Below are 20,280 nucleotides of genomic sequence, written 5' to 3'. Positions count from 1 at the left end.
TGTGTCAGAGGCATTTATAGAAGAACTTGTTTGGTGTATTGTTTTATTTCTCAGGCAAAGTCATGTAATTTTAAAGCTGGAAAACACTGTGCCCCATGAAGAGAAGAGGGGGGAAAAAAAATCATAAGCCATCCATCTTATTTGGTAGACTTGAGTTTAATTTCATTTCAAGTTTTATATTGCACATAGACTAAATTTTTTGAAAGAGTTTTATATGCCTTTATATTTTATTTCCATGCCAGTTGATTTGAAACTATATTACTACATTGTGTAATCTCATAAAAATGCATGTTGTGCAGGGATGACAGTACTTAGGAGGAACTGGGGATGTTAACAGTTGGAGCTGGAGACATCCTTTTTGATAAGCAAAGTTTGTGGTGTTCTGGAGCTCTTGATTCATAAAACAGAGTCAGCCTACCTCTGACAGGTAGTATCTTCCGTGATGAGAAAGAATATTAATGAACAAGAGTTTAATACATGTGCGCATGCGTATTAAATTGTAAATGTAACTTTAATTTTGCTTCACACCTGTAGCATCAGTATAACTTCACTGTAATAAACTTTATTTCACTCCAGCTGTTCGAGAGCTTTCTTCACGTTACTTTCCACGTGACAACTTTTCCATGTAGCTCTTGTGACAGAAGAGCCATCCCTGCTGTGTTGTTGGTGTTAACTTTTTCAGGGGATAGCAAATTTTCGTTTACCAAGCTTTTAATCAGTTTATGGCATCTTGTCTTCCGATCGCTGCTGCTCTTGCTATCTTACTCTGCATCAACAAAATGCAGTGCTCTGTATTTCTTTCATGTAGTATTTCCTGTCACAATTGTAACAGCTGTTTCTTCTTTGGCTGAAGTTGCAGTTTAACAGAGATGGGGACGTTCTTGTTTGTAAAGAATGTTAAATGTTATCAGGTGAAATATAAACTAAAATGGTTTTATTTTCAAATATATTTTATGGTGAGACTTTTCACAAGTTTCTCATTCTTGCTTTATAGTAGCCTGAAGAGTTTTATTTTACTTCTGTTAGAAGTATAGATGCATTTCTGTGCTTCTAGTGATCTCGGGATAGATTTTCTTCATCCTCTGGTACTTACAGTAACAAGATCAATATTATTTTCAGGACAAGAGAAATATTCAGTACCGTCACTATTTGTTAGTGCTTTATCGTAATTTTTCTTTTTGTATAAACTTCAAATATCCTGCTTGACTCACATTTTCCTACCCTTACTGCTTTCTTTTTGCTGATCACTTCCATATTTATACTGAAGCTAAATTAATCTTTTAATGCTGTGCCGTTTTTATAATGTCTTTAAAAACTGCATATCAGGGCCAATTATTTGCAATGTGTAGCCCTTCCATTTTGCTGTGTGTGATTCATTGGCTTGTACTTTGCTATTCAGTGAAAATCAATTTGTAATTTCAGGACTCTTAAGCTATCCAGTACCCTTGCTGCATCAAAGCCTTCTCTCCTGTCTCCCCACTCCTCTGTGCAGACTTCTGAAAGCTGGAAGTTGTTAAAGTTGAATTATTTCCATTAAGTCTTTTGATTAAAATCCAGGGGGTGATTGTTGCAGTGGGACTATTTTCTATGGTTCGAGGTTGGATTTGTTTGGGATTTTTTTTGTGGTGTTGGAACCTGCTTTTTCACCTAAGGTGAAGACTGTTGTCCCTCTTTTTACCTAAGCCTGCTATGCTAATGAGGTTTTGGGAAAGATAAATAGATTGAATAAATATTAAATGTATGTTTTTAACAATGCTCATAATTTTTAATAGTAAAAAATAATAGATGGATCCAGAGGTTTGCACGTGGACTTACAATCTGGCAATAGTTCTAGCTCTGTGTTCAAAGCTTTTTTTTTTTTTGTCTTTTGCTTTAAAATGAAATTTTTTTAAAGTCTATTTGTTTAGTTGGGTAATTCCTTTTGTACCTGAAGAAACTTTATCTGGGGGATTGGAGGGGGATGAGTTCATTTACTGCACACTTCCCCTCGCTGCTAACTTTGTGAAGCACTCTTGCAAAATGAAACCCTGCTCTGCTGGAACACGGTCAAGTATTTCATAAGCAGCGGGTAGAAGCAGGGTGTCATGTTGCTGAGGAGCACTAGTACGTTTTCATACATTTCAAGTGTCATGCTAGTGTCCATGTGTTAGCATGTATGAAGCAGTTTCTCTGTAACTGAGATTTTTCCATTTGGATTTTTTACACATTTGCAAAGGAACACTTTTTTTAATAAGGTTTTATATATATGTAGAGCTCTAAAAATGCTAGCGGTTAGAATAGTCATTATGAAATGGAATAACGGAGATCTCTGGAAGTGGAATTCTCATCGTTGTTAACTTGTGCAGCGTGGGCAGTCACTATGCAACTGTTCTTCTGTGGCTCAGTGTTTGTCAAGAATTCTTCTAGCAAGGCAAAAAGCTTTCGTTCTCCTTTTTCTCCTGCTCCATGCAGTTTGTACTGAGCTGGTTTAGATAGAGTTGTCACATGCATAAACCTGATGTTTCTCAGAAGGAGCTGGAGGGATAGAGCCAACCAACCAAAAACTTTCAAAGTAACTACTGCAGTTTGAGATTAGTTTCCATCATGGCCTCTTAAGAGCAAAGTATACTGTTAAACCTTGACTTAAGCGTTTTCCTAAACAGGGATGGGATGGGTTGGGTTTGGAAAAAAAAAATCTATTTTCAGTTGTAGTTGGATCAGTTTGGATTTTGTTTTGTGTGTGTCACTGCCAGGGATTCATAACGTTCATTTTTTGGTGAAAAAATGTATGCAATTCACCTCAAATATTAATTTGAGAATGTAACAATCATTTTGATAACCTTGCTACTAGATTTTAGCAAGCTTAGCTGTTAAAAAAGTGAAGATGTATGAAACTGTGACCGCCAGTTCTGTAGTCCTTGATCCCTGCTAATGTCTGCATGGTGTGTTTTTTGACTGAAGGTGACTTTTATGGTTTCCAGATTCAAAATTTATTTCATATTGTGAACATATGTTTTGGCAATTGCTGTCATTTATCTCCTCATTTGGCTGTTCTCTCTGTTTGATATGGGATATTTTCCACGCATATCCTATACCGTTGTTTTATTTCTTGACACTAAAATGGCTTGTACTGCACAGATGACTTGGTAAGACTCCAGCTCTTTTTCTAGAATTCTGGCAATAATTGTCCTATTGAAAATTGCAACGCTGCTTGTGTAAAGTTTAACAGACTTTTTTTTGTTAGGGATGATGTCAGCATGCGAGATGGCCTCAAGGAGTCATTAAAAGAACATAGGACTTTTGACTGTCGGACTTCATTGACTTTTCTCCTCAATAAAATACCGTTCTGCTGAAGACAGATTAGTGTCTGCAATGGTATGAGACACATTTGGTGACCTTACTGTGTAGTCTGATGAAGCTGTATCTAAGTGCCGTAAATATGGAGGCACTCTATTAAGAGCTTCAGAGAAATGCAGTAATAACAGGCATAAAATTTTATAGAAATGCTTGCCTTTCTCTGAAAGTAATTGGCCTTTTTATGTGAAATTATTCACTGTGCTTTTTAGGACCTTTGAATTTTCAGTTCTGGTTTGAGCTGGTTTGTTTCTAACTCTCTGCTTAAGACATTCTGAAATGTATTCACAGCTAAAATGTTTTTCTGTATGGTCTGTCCATCTGTTGCTGACTTTAATATATCATTCTACTTAAACTGTCTGTGGAAAAAAAGGGAGTAAGGTAATATATTTTGAACTGATTGGTGAAATATATAGGGGGAATATGCAAAACTAATGTGATACTAGGTAAATTGCAGCTGTTATATTAGCTGACATATTTATATGTGAAAATACTTGTAGGTGGAGAATTTTATGTACAATATTAAGATGAATTGAAGTCATTGCTAGCTTTTAGTAAAATAAATAGATGAATCGTGGGAATATTGAAGTCTTCGTTGGTTGCATTTTACATTTCCAGCCCTCCTGACTGACCTATTCCTGCCTTTATTCCATGCCAGGTCTCCTTCCCCAAGTTACGGTTTAGTTGCAGAGCTGTTGGAATTGCTGAATATATGAGGTATTTCACTGATACAGATGAAAGCCAGAGCAGAGCATTAAGCGAAATGACAGTAACATACAATCTTCCCCCTGATGGTCTCTTCAGGTAGAGCTGTTGATAGCTATGAGCAGATTGTTGAGGCTGGTTTAACAACATAGTAGGTGTATTTGGGATGCCTAAGCTGATTATCAGAGCGCCAGCTTGGACAGCATAAATTTATTCAGAAGGCATTGTGCTGCCTTATAGAGGTTTTCTAGCCTGGCTCAGTGCTACCTAGGAGGTCTTGCTACTCTTCTGTCAGCAGTGTCATTACTTATCATTGTACACCGTCTGCATCATGTTTTATACTAACCTGTGGTATTGCTTTATCCATGTTATCTGACCCTCCCTTCCCCTTCCTTTTACGAATAACGGAAAGTTGACTATGGATTTTAAACTATAGGCTGTGGTATCTAGCACAGTATCTTAGAGCCTAATCATGAAATGGAGGAACTAATATTTATAATATTTTTGTTTTCCTGTCTTTTTTGTGAGGAGAAGTTGTATGTGCAGTACAGTTTCTTGGCAAGAGTATTTTCTATTTTACTTAGCTTCTTCTGTGTGTGGTACCTTACGTACGTACTGCATGCTACAGGTTTTCCCTGTAAAAATGGAAAGATGAGATAAATGGAACTGAAGGAGATGATAATGTGTGCAAAGACCTTGAAGCCCTCTGAGTGCTTACTGGCCAGTCCCTGGACCATGAGGAAAATGTGTTTCTTTAAACTTGCAGAAGTGAGGAAATGAGAAGTTGCCACATAGAACACACAGCCTTCTCTCCTCTCTTAACAAGCAAATGTCTGCCCATTACAGCATTAGCTCAGCCCTCTGTTCTGGAGGTGGCAGCTTGCATTGTGTCCTGTACTGAAGTATATTTTTGAATACAACTTACCATGACGTGAGGACAAATTTTATAATGACAATAGCAAGCTTTTTAATTAATAACAAGATAAAAAAATATGTATTATTAAGTGACTTGACTTTTAGATTCAGCATTTCAACTCGAGCCTGCAAAAGAATCTCTCCAACTGAAGTTTAATGAAGCTTGAGTATGGTTTCAGGAGACACTGTCACAGCCGGCTGAAGGAGTCGCAGCCGTTTGCCGCATTCATTCCTGTGTCCATGCAGCAGTACATCTCTCCTCTGCTCTGTAAATGAGATCACTAAGAACAAGTTGCTCTAAGTTATGAAGTGACAACCAGGTCAGTTCTGCCCCTGTGAAAGTGAGAAGTTATACTCAAGTCTTGAATCATCAGTTGTCTTGAAGTATTCATGGGCAAGTGAAGAGATGTAAAAGAAAATGAGAAATTGTTTCCGAATTGGGGAAGAGAGTCCATAGAAGGGAGGTATGTCTTTCCTAAATAATATGGGACAAGACCAGCTCAGGCCTATGGGAAGCAAAAATAGTGGAAAGTACTGATGCTTTTGGTGGGAGTATGTCCATTCATTCTCCGTGATCCTGAGTGTAAGAACTGAGAAAAGCAGATGTCTTAAAAATAAAAACAGATGAGGAAGAAATACAAGAGGAGAGGTAAATGTCATGTTGTGTATGCTGGGATTGAGGGCCAGAATCAAAGCAGCAAATCTGAACCGTGTAATGATTCTAAGTAGTGGTGTTGCAGCAACACATTTGCAAAACGATCTTGGTCTCCTTTGTTTTAGCCTAGATGGTTGCTTAATGCTAGTAGAAAATTGAATGCTTAACTAATGAGGACTTTGATCTGATTCAATTCCAAGTAATGTCTGCTTAGAAAATCCTGATGAAAGATTTTCTTTCAAAAGTTGTTTTGTCCCCACTCCCCCCATTTTTTGTAAACCTTTTTGTAAAGGCAAGGCTTCAACTCGTTTGTCAATGTGCAGGTAACAGCTACTTTAAGGAGACTCTGCTGCCAAGGGAAGTCACTGCCCTTACGTATCCGTTAGAGATACAGTACATGTGAGTCCTCCCCAAGTTAGCTTCAGGCAAAATTTGCAAGAGTAGTTTAAACAACCTAAAAAAATCATGTGAGCTAACTTGACTGTTTTTCTGCCTGATGTGAATTGGAAAATGCTCACACAAGCCTTGCAGAATCAGTAGCTTACAGCAAAGGGCTGGTAAGGAGTATCCAATAGAGGTGATTAATTTTACACCAGTATAGTTGGATCTCAGAGGCCAAGGCTTTCAGATATTATTTTAAACTGTCTTGGTTAAACTAGTATAAAAGGCTAGACATACAGGTTTCATGCTATGATTTGACTTCTTTCTTTTTTCCTCCTTCCCCCCACCCGCCCTTCATTGTTTAGTTTTAAGTCAACAAGGAGTAGGTTTGGGTCAAACCAAAATAGCTTTCTTTGAACCAGTTTTATCAATGAAGGCGTGCATGCTGCCTTACCAGCTTTGTAGGTGTAGTCCAAAGGGTGCTTTCCCTGGAGATAAATACTGTATGTATGTTTTGCACAAAAAAACAGAGACCTGCAATGCAGCTGGCCAGTGAGGAACTAAACTTCCCCAATTTAGCTGGAGTTGGTGAGCTGGAGACTCTGGTTCATTTCCTCAGTGTTAGATCTCTTGTGACATTGCTTCTCCAACTTTCACTTATTTTAGTTTGTTTAGCTTTATGTTTTATGGTTGTTTGAAAGAGAAGCATGATTATGCTGTTGGCTGGATGCCCAAGTTTAGTGAGGAAAGGGAATGAAATTGCTGGAAGAGAGAAGATTGGGGAGGGGGGTGAAGGGTGGTGTGTACCAGCAGTTGGAAGCAGAGCATATGTGAAAACTTCTTTAACCCCAAACCCCACAGGAAGGAGTTAGAATTAATCCTTATTTTCAAACACAGATAAACAGCTCCGCTTTCCGTCATCTCTGCTGTAGCAGTGCATGCAATTGAAGCTTGTAGTCTGGTTGTTTACTGACCAGTCATAAGGCCCAGCTGGTAGGTCATCTGACTTACTTCATCTTCCTCCCTTTTAAAGCCACTAAATTCTGCTCCCTGCTCATCTGAAAAGTGGTTGCATCTCATTCCTGAACTATTTGCTTTGCTCCACCATGTGCCACCCTTAAAATATCATGTTGTGTACACAGGTACGTATCTTCAGTGAGCAAAACTTGGGAATAAATCCCTGATCAGAACGCTGTATTTGCTACTCTGAAAAGAACTCAGTGTTTTATTAGAAGTGTGTGTGTTAAGGAACCAAAAAAAGTGCAGTTTCATGGTTATTATTAACCAGCTAGTCCAAATCTCAGCTACTACCAAAAATCACAGTCCGTTTCTTCCCTACACATGCAGCCGCACATTCTCATCCTCTCCCTTGTATTGATGTTAAGAGATTATGCAACTGCAGCATGAATCAGATCATGCCTCAGAAGGGCTGAAAACTGTTTGTGGCTTTGTTTTTTTGCAGGATTTGTTCTCAGTAATGAGACCCAACTGGCTGTGTGGCTGCACAGTCGGGAGTGCTGGCGCAGGGGATGGGATGATAACACATGGCCAGTAAGGAATCGTTCCCTTCACTGGCTTAGAGTGGCTAACTGTGAAGCCAGAGTCTACATTGAAAAATGAATAAATAATACTTGACATAAGTTTGTTTCATTTAGGCTACTGATTTTCCTGCTCTAGAGCCAACTAGAGGAAAAGCAACTGGAGTCGACGGAATATTAGGAGTTCTCAGTTCCTTGCAGGGACTGGAGCTCGTCACTCTTGCCTGTTCTCCAGTAACCACGCAAGAACAACTGTATAATGGTGTTCTATAGTTTCCACTGGTTTGTTTTGGGTTTTTTTGTTTTGTTTGTTTGTTTTTTAATTTTAATAAACAAGCAATATTATTCCTTGCAAAAGGAAAATGTAATTATTTCTCAGAGGAAGTGGCATTGTATTTCAAGTTGTTACTCTGATTAGAATGTTTACCCTCCTCTTGCAGTACTCAAGCAGTCTGCTCCTGTGAGAAAATCATGCTTTCGTTGGGAATGTGCTTTCTTGTCAGAGGACATACAGCAGCTGACATTAAGTGCAGGACGGTAAAATATGTTTGTGTTTAGTCAGTGTTTTTTATGGTAACACCTGTGAGATTTTCATTCATGTGTAAAAGAGAAAGCTAAACTACAGCAAATATGCATTAAAATCATGTGGAAAGAAAAAAGGGAGAGAGAATGGGAGTTGGCGCTTAGAATCTTCTGTTTTCCTCTTTGATCCCAGCTACGACTGAGTTTTCGTATTTAGTATAATTAAAGTTCTTACAGATCTTCGTACATATATTTTCTAGTCTTAACAGAGAATGATGAATGCAGAGACTAAGCTCAGGAAGAGTTGTACTTGCTTCATTTCTTGGTTTTATGTGGTGTGTTTTAATGGAGAAGAGTTGAAGGGGCAACTTCGGACTAAGAAGAACTAGTGTAGTCGAAGTAATTTGGAAGCCAGATTCTGCAAAACTCCCTTGTGTGACTGTTCTTAAGATGCTTGTGAGTTTAAAAAAAAAAAAAAAAAAAAACCACACCCCCAAAAAAACCCAGCCAGGTTTCATTTGGTAATCTAGGTGTTGAAAGAAAAGGTGAATGCTTGGGCCATAGTTCTCACTCGCCAAAATTGCTTCAAGCAAGGGATTTGTGAGAGTTCTTCAGAGTAGTGAGGGGTTTTCTTGTTTTTTAAAACCTTTGGCAAGAAGCTTTGTTATTTGTATTGAATGTTCCAAAATAAAAGTGTAGCCAGAGGAAATAGCGTATATGAAACTTTGATCCACACATCTGAAACTTGACAATGATTTGGCAATAATTCGAAACAGGTTTTACAAAGGGCAGTGTTAAGCAGCTTTGGTTAAAAGCTTGCTACAAACCTTGTTGTTAGCATACGAGGCAGGAAATCTAGAGGGCTGATTTCAGTGTGAGGTGTAATCTTTCAATTTGTTTTGCATGTTAGGCAGTATATTCTCAAGTTGGTGAAGCAGGCTTTGGTGGTAAGCACCTCTGCATTCCAGGCGTAGCACCGCCAGGTTGACATTTGGAAGAAACCACTAACCTTTCCCTCATTTTCTGTAACTGCAGATATCGTAGCCTGTTCGTGTTGCAAAAAACAGCAGGTTGGAGATTCTTGGTTACAAAATGTTAATCTATGGAAATGATTAAAACACAGTTTAATGCTGCTAGTACTGCTGCTAAGTAGGAATGTGATCGTACATATCAAGAATGGATCTGCTGAGAATTGAAATGTGATAAGTGTATCAAGGACGGATTGCATATCTGAATCCTAGAAATTGGGGGATGTATTTCATTACAGGGCTACAAAAATAATGTAGGTGAAAACAGGCTTCATGATGCTACTCAGGAATTCATGTAGCATTCATGATGCTACTCAGGGATTCTGGCTTGGGCAGTGGTGCTGTCGCATCGGCAGTGTGCATTACCTAGGTAAAACAAAGAAGGAACAGCCTCATTTTGGTTCAGTAAATGCCACCTTCTTTCACCTTAACTTAATAGGTTTACAAGAAGTGCATCTTAGATACATGGGAAAATAGTTAGGAAAAGTTCAGGTTTGACAGGACTGGCAGGTGGAAGGTGAGTCAGGAGACGACATTTCTGAGGTTTGTTTTAAATTAGCGTATGACAAAAGTGGTAGCGTTGTATCACAGCAGGCAGGAAGAGGTAAAATCACCTCTCCTGTGTCAGGAAATCTGGGTGTGAAATGAAGCTCTACGGATGCCAAGGTTTTCAGTGCTTAGAAAGGAAAACATTCCCAGGTACTGAGTACAGAGACCAACAGCATCAGAATTATGTCACAGAGGTATTCTGTTATGATGATCTCTAGCTTTCTTGGGCAAGAAAACAGTCGCTATGGTAATACCAGTAGCTCATCTGCTTAGGGCTATGCTTTCGTTTTATTCATTCTCTTTTAGTAGCTTTATGGGAATGTTTCCTGAAAATCAGCAGGATCACAAGCGTTGCTCTTCTCAGATTTTCATTTCAAGTTCTGAAATGTTTGAGAGGTGAAACAAATCAATTCATAAAACTGGGATCAATATGCATTCATTTATTTGGCTAATTGAATGACAAAGTGGAGTTAAAGTTTATATAACAATGTGTTTCAAACACATTTGGAAATGTGAGTAATTGTTCTAATAGAGTTGATTCTAAATGTTGTAATTGAGCAATCAAATGGCATCAAGTTCCTCAAAAGATCTGTTTAGTGATGTTATCTGAAAAATGCCTGTAACCTAAGCAATTAATTTCCAGAGAGCAGCCTGGCTCTTCCAGTGCAGTAGTTGTAAATGAGTTGTTCAGGTGAGCTGCTTTTCGTATCTGCGAGATTACATCACCCGCTTCAAGGATATTCTTCAGTGTTTTATGAGAAGCTGGTGATGGCAGTTTTGTTGTTATCATTGTGAAACTGTGGAGTTTGCTTCTGGTCTTTACGGGGGGGGGGGGGGGGGGGTGGTGTCTGTGTGTGTGTGTGTCTGTGTCTGTCTGTCTGTGTCTGTCTGTGTGTGTGTCTGTGTCTGTGTGTCTGTGTCTGTCTGTCTGTGTCTGTCTGTGTGTGTGTGTGTGTCTGTGTGTGAAAATCTGTTTACACAGTTCCAGATTTTGAACGTATTTCTTCTTGAACAGCTGTACTTTGTCCTCTTACAGCAGTTCATTCATCCTTTTTCCTCCTGTCACTATACTGGCTGTCAGCCTCCTGGTCATTGATTGGCTTATCTAATTATTAGTATGAAAATATATTTTTGTCTGTAAGCTGCAAGCTAATATATCTTAGATTTGCCTGGTATAAAAGGAAAACTGTGAGTGTACTTTTAAGTTACAGCACATGCTTCATAGTTTTAGGGAAAACAGAACGTTTTCTTGCCCATCAAATGAAGTCATCCTAGTTGAGGGCAGCGTATAGCAGCCAGTGTCACCATCAGGATTCAGATCAATTCACAGATAGCAGTATTGTTGCATCACTGCAGCATATTTATGGCTGATGTCACACAGCTGCAACTGGGTTGTTACAGAAGACATGATACATCATGGGTGGGAGCCCGCAGTTTACAGCTGCTGACATAATGTCACAGTCTCTCTTACATTAGTGTTTTGCTAGCGGGTGTTATGGTGGTTGCTGACTTTTGGTTTTGAACAGACGGCCAAAAATTGAGGCTTTGCTGGTTTACATTTAAAAAAAAAAAATAAAAATTAAATGTGTGTGGGGATCACATGCAGATCTCTGGTGACAAAAGGCAGATTTTTATCAACAAAATTTTGTACCACGGGCCAGGCCTAGAACTGGCTCTCATTGTCGTTGTTAATTGGAATGAGAGCTGAAGCCGTATTCCCATCGCAACAGGATTAGTGGACTGATCACATTAGCATCTCGTGATGAATTGGAATCCACCACCGCCCAGCTAGTTTGAGTGCCAGCAACAGTTGAGCTGCAGCTCCCTCTCTTTATAGCGTCTGTAGTGGGTTAAAGTACCCGGTACCTTACACAGTGCATCTTTATGCATTAGTGATTTTCCTTTGGAGAAAAAAAATTATGTTACAGCTTAAGTTAAAGATGTGTGAACGCAGCCCTGCTAATGTTTGATGTTAGAGGAACATTCTTCTTTGGGCAGGAGGAGTTTCCATTTAAGGCCAAATGATGCACTTTGACACGTAGTGTATTCTCTAGGCACATTTAACATTGGATTTGCTGGCTTTCTGAACGGAATCCCAATTAAGATGGAAAAGGTCAGTGATCTGACTCCGCTCTGAGATTTCACATTGTATTTGTACTGTTGGCTTTTTTATCTTTCACAAAGAGCTTAGTTCCAAAGAACGCTTCCCCTTTGTCAAAATTCCACATAATCTTGCCTTCAAGGAAACGCATCCATTTTTAGCAGGCTAGAAGAACCTTTTTTAAAGCAGATTTCTGGTAACAGTAATTTTAACCCATGAAACATGAACACAAACAGGTCAATCCTAGTTCAAATTATAATAGCCATGTTTCGCTCATATTCTTATTCTTAGTGAAATTCAGTGTTTGTGCTTTTGGGGGGGAATTAGTCATTTGCTCTTTGCATTTCATGGTATGTCAAGCAGCAAGGGTGTGCACATATGTATTAAAGAACATAATCTGCATCACACTGGTTACTCCTTGGTTGATTTGACAGTTATCAATTTCTTAATTCATGATACAATATTTGTAAAAAAAAAAATTATCTCACAGCCATATTCTGTCATTTTTCTGAGAAATGGAGAGAAATCTTTGCACAAATTTTAGTTTGCACAATGATTTGTACTATAACACCTTTTTTCTGGTTGTTGTTGAACAGTTATTTTATGGATACAGTAGCAGAAGAATATCACTAAAACAAGTCTTAATTGACAAGATATTTTCAATAAATTACCTTAGTTTTTGTCCTTTCCCTCACTCCCACTTTCTCTTTTGGAAAAGCACCAGCTACTGCTGTACTGCAGGGTAGCATATATGTAAATATATAACCAATCACTGGAGTGCTTTTTTCTTTACTTTTCTCCTGGTTTTGTTAGAGCTGTTCCTTTCATTCAGATATTTTTAGGAGGTAGGTGGGGAAGAGGATGGAGCTGTTGAATTGTTTTGTACAATGACTGCTGTACTCTCTGCCCTGTTTCTGGTCCCATTTAAGGTCTGCTTTCTGGAGTGGGGGAGGGTTCCAGAGAAATTGGCCAAAATCAAAAATGTCATTGAGTCTTAGCGATGCTGTGTTCTGGACTTTGGGAAATTTAAATACTTGTTGGAGGTTTGCAGGGGGGCAAGGCAGGGATTGCAAATAACCAAAAGCAGTTCTTCATTTGCAGGTTCAGAATTCACACTGTGTTTTGTCATATATTGCTTCTATCTAATTCTCCTGGTATTCTTGTTTTACAGTATAGCTTAGTCTTTTTTTTTTTTTTTCTAGCACTTGCCTTTTTTTATTGTCCTGGCAGACCCTCCCTCTTAGCTCCCCATTCAAACACAAGATAGCATTTTCAGGACCATCATGTGAGTAAAAATGCTGCAGTCTTATTAACCAAACTTGTAATTGGTTAGACCCATTTTTAATAATTTAAGAGACTATACTGCAGCATCAAAATTCAGCTCTGATTTTATATCCTTTCCACTGAATTTCTACTGCTAAACAGAAATGCCAAGTTTTAAAAATCACTGTAGGTTGAGGAAAGTTTGGAAAACTTAGTCGTCGTTGCGAACCAGCTTTGGTGTCTCTTTGCAATCATGCGATGAGCTCATTTGTTGTTTAAAATGTGTTTTCATTTCTTCATACCTAATGTTATCTTGCAGGGAGTTCTTTCTTTAGATATACTAAATCATAGCTCACGATACATGTTGTTCTTGACTAGTACTCCCATGCCTCATGGTCTGAACAATATGTAAACACTAGGTTTTAAATGTTCTTTGGTAAGATAAAGTGAAACAAAAAGCAGTTGAGAATTCTCATGTTTGTGGTTAAACCCTTTCCAAAACAGAGTTGAAAGAAACTTTTTCTTTGCAACTCTTCTGCCAGAAAATATGGCTCATTACTTGGGAAGCCTATTTCTTTGTGAAAATGGATAGTGTTAAAACAGACTTTGCCAGCACAGCTGTGTGCTGAAGGATGTTAGTATAGTGTGAGATAGGTGGTGGAATTCAGTTCCATCCTCCAGAGTCCCTAAGAAAAACGCTTACACCTTATAGGTGAACCAATGTTGTTATAATTTTTTAAAATAAATAGGTACTTAAACATCTAGTCAATGTGGAAGCTAAATATATTTTCTAAATTACTCTTGCTTGTTTCTTGTCATGTCTGAAATAATTTGCTTTCTTCTCCCTTTCTCATATGGTAACATACAACTGTACCGTGAAACCTTATGGCAAGTTATATGTATCACAGATGATTTCAGTGATTACAAATACTACGATTGTCTGTACTTACTTGAAATTTTGCAGGACACATAATTTTTATTTGTGTTGGGACAGTATGTTTGTTTGGAAATCACACTTCTGTTAATGTTTTACAACAATGTTGGCACAGGAGAGATCTCATTAGCAATGTTGCCGTTTCAGACATCACATCATTGCATAGTTTTAGCACTATTACTCTTCTTTAAGTCTACTGCAGATATACAACTTGGAGGAGTTGGAGTTTGCTGTCATTTTCACAAAAACATTAAGGAGAATTAAATCATGGAAGTAAAGCAGAAGAAACTCTTAGGACAGACCAGTGTATTATGGGAGATGGCTTGTGCAAAATAAGTGTCCACTGCATAAATTTCCTTGGAAGTGTATGCTGTGTGCCCACAGGATATCCACAGATATTTTTTTGCTTCCTTTGCTATTATGGATTCTTAAGCAGGTTCTGATCAGTCCAATTCATTTGCTCTCTCCACTTAGGCTGCAGTTTGGCGAGTGCTTTAAATCAGCAAAAGTAATCCCTGCCACCAGAACAAGGGACTCTGCTGCCTGCACCATTTTTCCCTGGTGCTGGCATAGAGTTTGTGGGGCTGTGTGGTGAGGTGATCAGAAAAACTGTTATATTTCATTCTGATCGGAGTTTCCCACAAACTCTGGCAATACAAAGGGCCTGGAATGAGCAGCAGAGGTAAGAAAACTTTTGGGTTCAGCAGTAGTCCAAAGCAGGATCCAACACAGTGGTCTGTCTTTGCATTTGACACATTTATCTGATGTTTTATCTGGGTTAGCATATGGTAAGATTAGGATGTTTATGGAAGCTGTCTTTAGCAATCTGTAAGTGCAGGATTTTCCTCACTCTTAGAGGAAGAAAAAAAAAAGGGGGGGGGGGGAAGGTTGTCCTCCTTCACAAAAAATGGAAAAGGGGAGCAAAGATCTAGAATGTTTTCTGTCATAAGGCAATTAAACAGTTCCAGATATGCAGTGCAGGCTTAATGCTGATGACTTCCATTATTTTGTAGTTTTAGCTCCCACTCTTAGAGCTGGTCAGAAATGTTCATTTAAAAATGTTGGATTTTCAAAATCAGGTTTGGACAAGTTTAAGCTGAGGTCGTGTTTGAGGCTGATACAAGCTGGAAAGAAGTGTTTAGTGTGATATTTTTATTTATTTTTTTTTAAAATACTCATTGCTGAACAGTTTTGTTATGTTCCCCGTTAACCTTTTTGTGTCGGTAGATTAGAAGTTTCCATTATTTTCATGTCGTCTTATCTGTGTGTACCCTGCAACATCTGCTGAACTTTATATCCATCACAGCCTCTGCTATACTTAGCTTCAGTCATACCTGTAGATTGGATAATGCAGTTCCTTCTCACTTGTACATTAAAAGTACATTTGAAGATTTTTCTCTACAAAGTTTTCCATAGTGCTTCTTTCTGCTGAGATTTTTAATTACTGATTATTTATCAGTAGTAGCTCATGGCTTGCTCTAAGCATTGAGGTAGACCTGGAGTCAGTTCCAGCTGCACTCGGAGTGACCTCTTTTCCTTGGGCGACCTAGAGCCGCATACACTGGAACAGTGGTAGGCAGGATATCTCTGATGAGGGCTTTTTTACTCTGGTAAAGCTTCCCTTTTAGAAAAGAAATGAAAAATGTCAACACAAGACCTATCTGCATTGGAAGTCTTTAAAAAGTAATCTGTATTGGATGGTTCCTTCATGCAATAAAGATACAGAAATTACTGTGTCACTTTATTGCATATGCTTTGGGGTAGGAGCTTTTATCCTCTTATGCTGATGAGGAGAAATTGAAATAAAAAAAAAAATAAAGAAAATAGCAATTAAATTTGGATTTTTCTTTAATCATTCATGACACCAATTCAGGTTAGATGGTTTTTTACAATGAATTTCTGCCCTCCCTTAAAAATGTAAAGGTGAAGCGTCAGTTTGTTAAACAGGCAGTATCTCTATAGGAGCTCCCTGCTCATGCAAGGTGCTCTTGATGTGAGCATAGCTCCTGTTAGAAGTAAAGAGCTGGGTGTGTTAAGAAGCTGTTAGCGTGTGTTTGTGAGAACTGTCCTTTGGCATTTATAAGCAAGAGCTTTCCTTGACCTTTAAAGAAAAAAGAACCCTTTGCAACTGCATTATTTATCACAATGCAGCTGTAACTGCATTATTTATCACAAAGCAGCTTTTACTCTTGAAGGACAGTAATACTGATGGATAGTTTATACGTATAGACTCGTAACTGGAACTGGCTAAGGAAAAAAATTCATTCCTCAAATACAAACATTTGGTAGTAGTTTTGGTTAAACTTTTGTCTCTTGCCGAGCAAAGAGTGTACAATCACAAAGAAGCAGTAAACCTTACTGCTAGCAGCAAGCAGGACATTTTTCAGCAGCTGGGAAGACCCTTTATTGAAAATTCTTCTATTGCCTGGTTGAGATTACAGGCTTGAACTGATATCTCTCTGGAGGAGGGAATGCTTTGGCTAGCGTATAGAAGGCATATCTAAGGTGTGCGCCTCATGTTTCCCCTGTTGGAACTGTTACCTGTAAATATGCATGTATCTATAGAAAGTATATATTTTAGACCAGAAATCTGAAGCTGAGATTTCCACGTAGCAGAGAGTACCTTAGCAGGGGGCTGGGAGAAAAGTACTTTCTGATTCTTTTTGTTACAGCACTGCCTACCCAATACCAACTCCATAATCTAAAAAATGGTCCTGGAACAGAGATTTGAAGCTAGGCTTTCAGCATCTTAAACTAGCTTCCTCTAAGCATAAGGCATTTTGGGATATGAAAGTGTGACTATGAAAGGAATGTTGCATCTGGCTCTCTTTTTCTCATTGTGGCTGTAAGATTTTAAATGATGTTGATTTATTTTGTGTGTGAAGTGAGAGTCACTTCATAATCTTGAAAATTTTGCAGGCAGGACAGCAAAACTGGTTCCTGTCCAGCTGTTCCCACTGCTTGACGGCAAATATACAGACAATACTTGTCCTCGTGAAATTTTAAGATGGCTTTACTGAATGTTTATTTTTTCCCTCCCTTTAGATTTGTCACGAAACAGACTGTCAGAGCTCCCAGCAGAAGCATGTCACTTTGTCTCCCTCGAGAGTCTTAATTTGTACCAGAACTGCATTCGCTACATCCCAGAGGCTGTTCTGAACTTACAGTCTTTAACATTTCTAAATATCAGGTAAGAATTGTCTTAGAGATTTTGCTTTAGCATCAGTAGTCTAGGTTTATAAATTTTGATGCATCCATAAATAATGCTAACGCGGTGTGTAATCATCACGTTGTTATGTTGTATGCCATCGAATCAAAGCAACCTGAACCAGTCTTACCCACTTAGGTGGATCAGGGAACATGAGGATTAAGCAGCAGTTAGTAGAAGTGGAGTATGAAGAAGAAAGCTAAATCCAACTTAAAGGACTCACAAAATAAATTCCAGTAGTTTTCATAAGAAATACAGGCATGCAGACTGAAAAGAGAGGATAGAGCTTTTAGATAGTCTGCAATTCAGCTCTCGGCAGCTGAATGAGGCTTATGCACTTTCCCTTTACCTTCGCTGTACTGGTGGCTTTTAAAAATCTTTCTCAAGCATTAATGTTTCTCTGCCATCATTAAAAGCTAAATTGCTTACAACTTAGCCTGTTGATGAAATTCAATTGTGTAGAGCATTCTCCGTTTGTAGAAGGTCTTCTAAGAGGTGTGGAAAGTTCCTCATCACAAATTGGCAGTGATATCAATCAAGAAAAACTTCAGGCTGTTTCCTTCTGGTGTTACACTTTTGCCAATTTACTATGGTTATGTTTCTTTATTTTCTTTTTTTATTGATGGTGAGAATTGTAGGAATAGGATATGAATCAGGTATGTGTTTCCTATTGCCATGATCTCTAGTAGATGCAGTCCAATTATTATCCTTTTAAAAGCTGCTGCTGGTTCACCTACTGCTCAGAACTTTTTTTGGTTTTGTTTTTGCTTTAATAGTGGGGAAATCTGGGTTTCAAGCATGAAAAATACAGCAGCATATTCTGGTAAATGTCAACATCTGATCAAAGCCTTAGTTAAGATCATAATAACTTGCCTTCTAATCATCCAGGCACTGCTTCTTGCTATGTTTTATTTTTAAAGGGAATCTTTCTCTCTTACAATCCATTCTCATCCTGCCTGATTCTCATCTGAGGTTACAGTCCAGTCATATGACCTCATATTTGCTTTCATAGTAGTTTATTATGAAATGTCCAAGACTGGATTTTGGAGTAGTGAAATCCATCATACCAAGGTTTTTGATCCACATGACTTACTCAGTTAGAAATATACTTTAAATACTCAGTAATTAATGACTTTCTCTGTGGCACTTTGTATGTGCTGACCTGCAGTACTACTGATCAGAAAGGCTTTTGCACTCTGTTCAGACATACTCATTTGTGACAGAGGGTGGCCAGTTGTCAAAAGCACCTGAAAGGGCACAAAAATATCATATTCCCCAGCACTGAGTTTGAAAGCATCTGATCAGGCTTGGTACTTGATATTCAGAGTTTGTTCACACCTAACTAGATAAAGCAAGTAATGGAGAAAGACTTCATGGAACTACTTTTACAGTAATTATATAAAAACCGACTTGATCATCTAAATGGAGTGTGCGTTTTGTATGTGCCTTTCATTGCATTAAGATGTGAGGTGATTTCTTATTAGAGTTCTGATGATTTTGTTTTCTTTCTGTCCAAAAAGTCGAAACCAGCTTTCAACATTGCCAGTACACCTCTGTAGTCTACCACTAAAGGTTTTGATAGCGAGTAATAATAAGTTGGTTTCCATACCTGAAGAAATTGGACAGCTCAGACAGCTGACAGAGCTTGTGAGTATACAGTTATTTTTTAACTATTGGTATTCAGTCTTTAATTTTTAATTGATGTTTAATAGGTTTGGCGGTGCTTCAGAAGAAATAACTTTTTTTTTTTTCCCAAACCGATCAAAGTAATGCAGTAATTAGGATGCTCTCTGGGCATGTGCAAGATCGACATCCTGTTTCTCATTCTGCTGAGAACTTTGTGATTGTAAACCAGTCACTTCTACGCGATAGCAAGTTACTTAAATCTGCTCTTAGCCTAAGTAAGATTTCTATCTGCCATAGTATCTCCAACTATGTTTTGACTTTGTATAGAGGTGTTAGAAAAGAGTTTGAAATACTCTGAGATTTTAAAAAAGAATTATGTGGAGGAAAGATGCCTTGCACTGGAGACCAAATGATCCATGTCAATTTAACTAAGAGTCTTCCCTATATTTGAAAGGAAGGCTGGGTGGAATTAGAGCTGTTGGTGCATTTCTTTCTGGCAAAAAGCTTTTATGTAGCAAGTTGCGCTCTCTCAAATAATACGGAATAACTTGAACGAGATAACTTGAAATAAACTTCTACATCTGAATGCTTAATCTTTTAAAGCTTTTATTTCCCCATATATTTAAAATAAGAATAATGCTTCACATTAGCAATGAGATTTAATGAATATAAGGATCTGAGGTGTTATGTAAATAGTTGTCTTTTTCTTTCAGTCCCTAAATAAAACGCTACATATTGTAATTAACAGAGGCTTACTGGTCAGTGGTGGTAATGTCAAAACTGCTAACTCATTCTTTACTCTTGCTTTGCAGGATGTGAGTTGTAATGAAATACAGACAATACCTCCACAGATTGGCAATTTGGAATCCTTGCGGGACCTAAATGTCAGAAGAAATAATTTGGTGCATTTACCTGAAGGTGAGATAAAGGCTGTCAGTTGTAACAGCAGAAACTTCAAGCACTTCTTTACTTTCAATGTCTTTTTCTTCCCCTGAGAGCTAGAAGCAGCGTACTTAATTATTTTGTAAAACACATATTTTTATACTCTTGCTTTTAGATCTGCTGAATTATGTTTATTTTCTATCTCCAGAGCTTGCTGAGTTGCCTTTGATTCGATTAGATTTCTCCTGCAATAAAATAACAACAATACCAGTTTGTTATAGGAACCTCAGACATCTGCAGACCATCATGTTAGAGAACAACCCTCTCCAGTCACCCCCTGCACAGGTAAACTGCACCTAGGAATTCGGATGACTAGTTCAACTAAAAAGGACAGAACAAAGTTAAAAGCTGAAGGATTATATTACATCAAAATGTCAAAATTTTGACTGAGGCCTCAGTGCTGCTGTGTGCTGTTTCACTTTGCAGCAGAGTGCTCAAATTGGCCTTTGAGCTAGAAACTGCAATACGATTAATGCCTAATTTGGTTTTTAATGTGGGTATATAACCCCTTGAGTATTACAGGTTCTCCTGTGAGCTGCTGTTTCTGAGTCAAGAGTGGCACTTGCTAAGACCTGTAGTT

At 38.2% G+C, this 20,280-nt stretch overlaps 1 protein-coding gene across 16 annotated transcripts in view; it reads left to right on the top strand.

The window, feature by feature from the left end:
* The window catches only part of LRCH3 (leucine rich repeats and calponin homology domain containing 3), a 71,140-nt gene that overhangs the window by 12,935 nt on the left and 37,925 nt on the right, over window positions 1-20,280 (top strand). For all 16 annotated transcript variants that reach the window (XM_087739511.1, XM_087739509.1, XM_087739515.1 and 13 more), the window contains exons 2-5: window positions 16,970-17,114; window positions 18,653-18,779; window positions 19,571-19,676; window positions 19,849-19,985. In XM_087739511.1, coding sequence (XP_087595637.1) covers window positions 16,970-17,114; window positions 18,653-18,779; window positions 19,571-19,676; window positions 19,849-19,985 — 515 coding nt within the window. The remainder of the gene's footprint in view (window positions 1-16,969; window positions 17,115-18,652; window positions 18,780-19,570; window positions 19,677-19,848; window positions 19,986-20,280) is intronic.

Source organism: Nipponia nippon, unplaced genomic scaffold (assembly GCF_047370975.1).
Source record: "Nipponia nippon isolate SJK-2023a ecotype South Korea unplaced genomic scaffold, ASM4737097v1 scaffold_7, whole genome shotgun sequence".
In the NCBI taxonomy this organism is placed as follows: domain Eukaryota; kingdom Metazoa; phylum Chordata; class Aves; order Pelecaniformes; family Threskiornithidae; genus Nipponia; species Nipponia nippon.
This window is presented reverse-complemented; position numbering and strand designations above follow the sequence as displayed.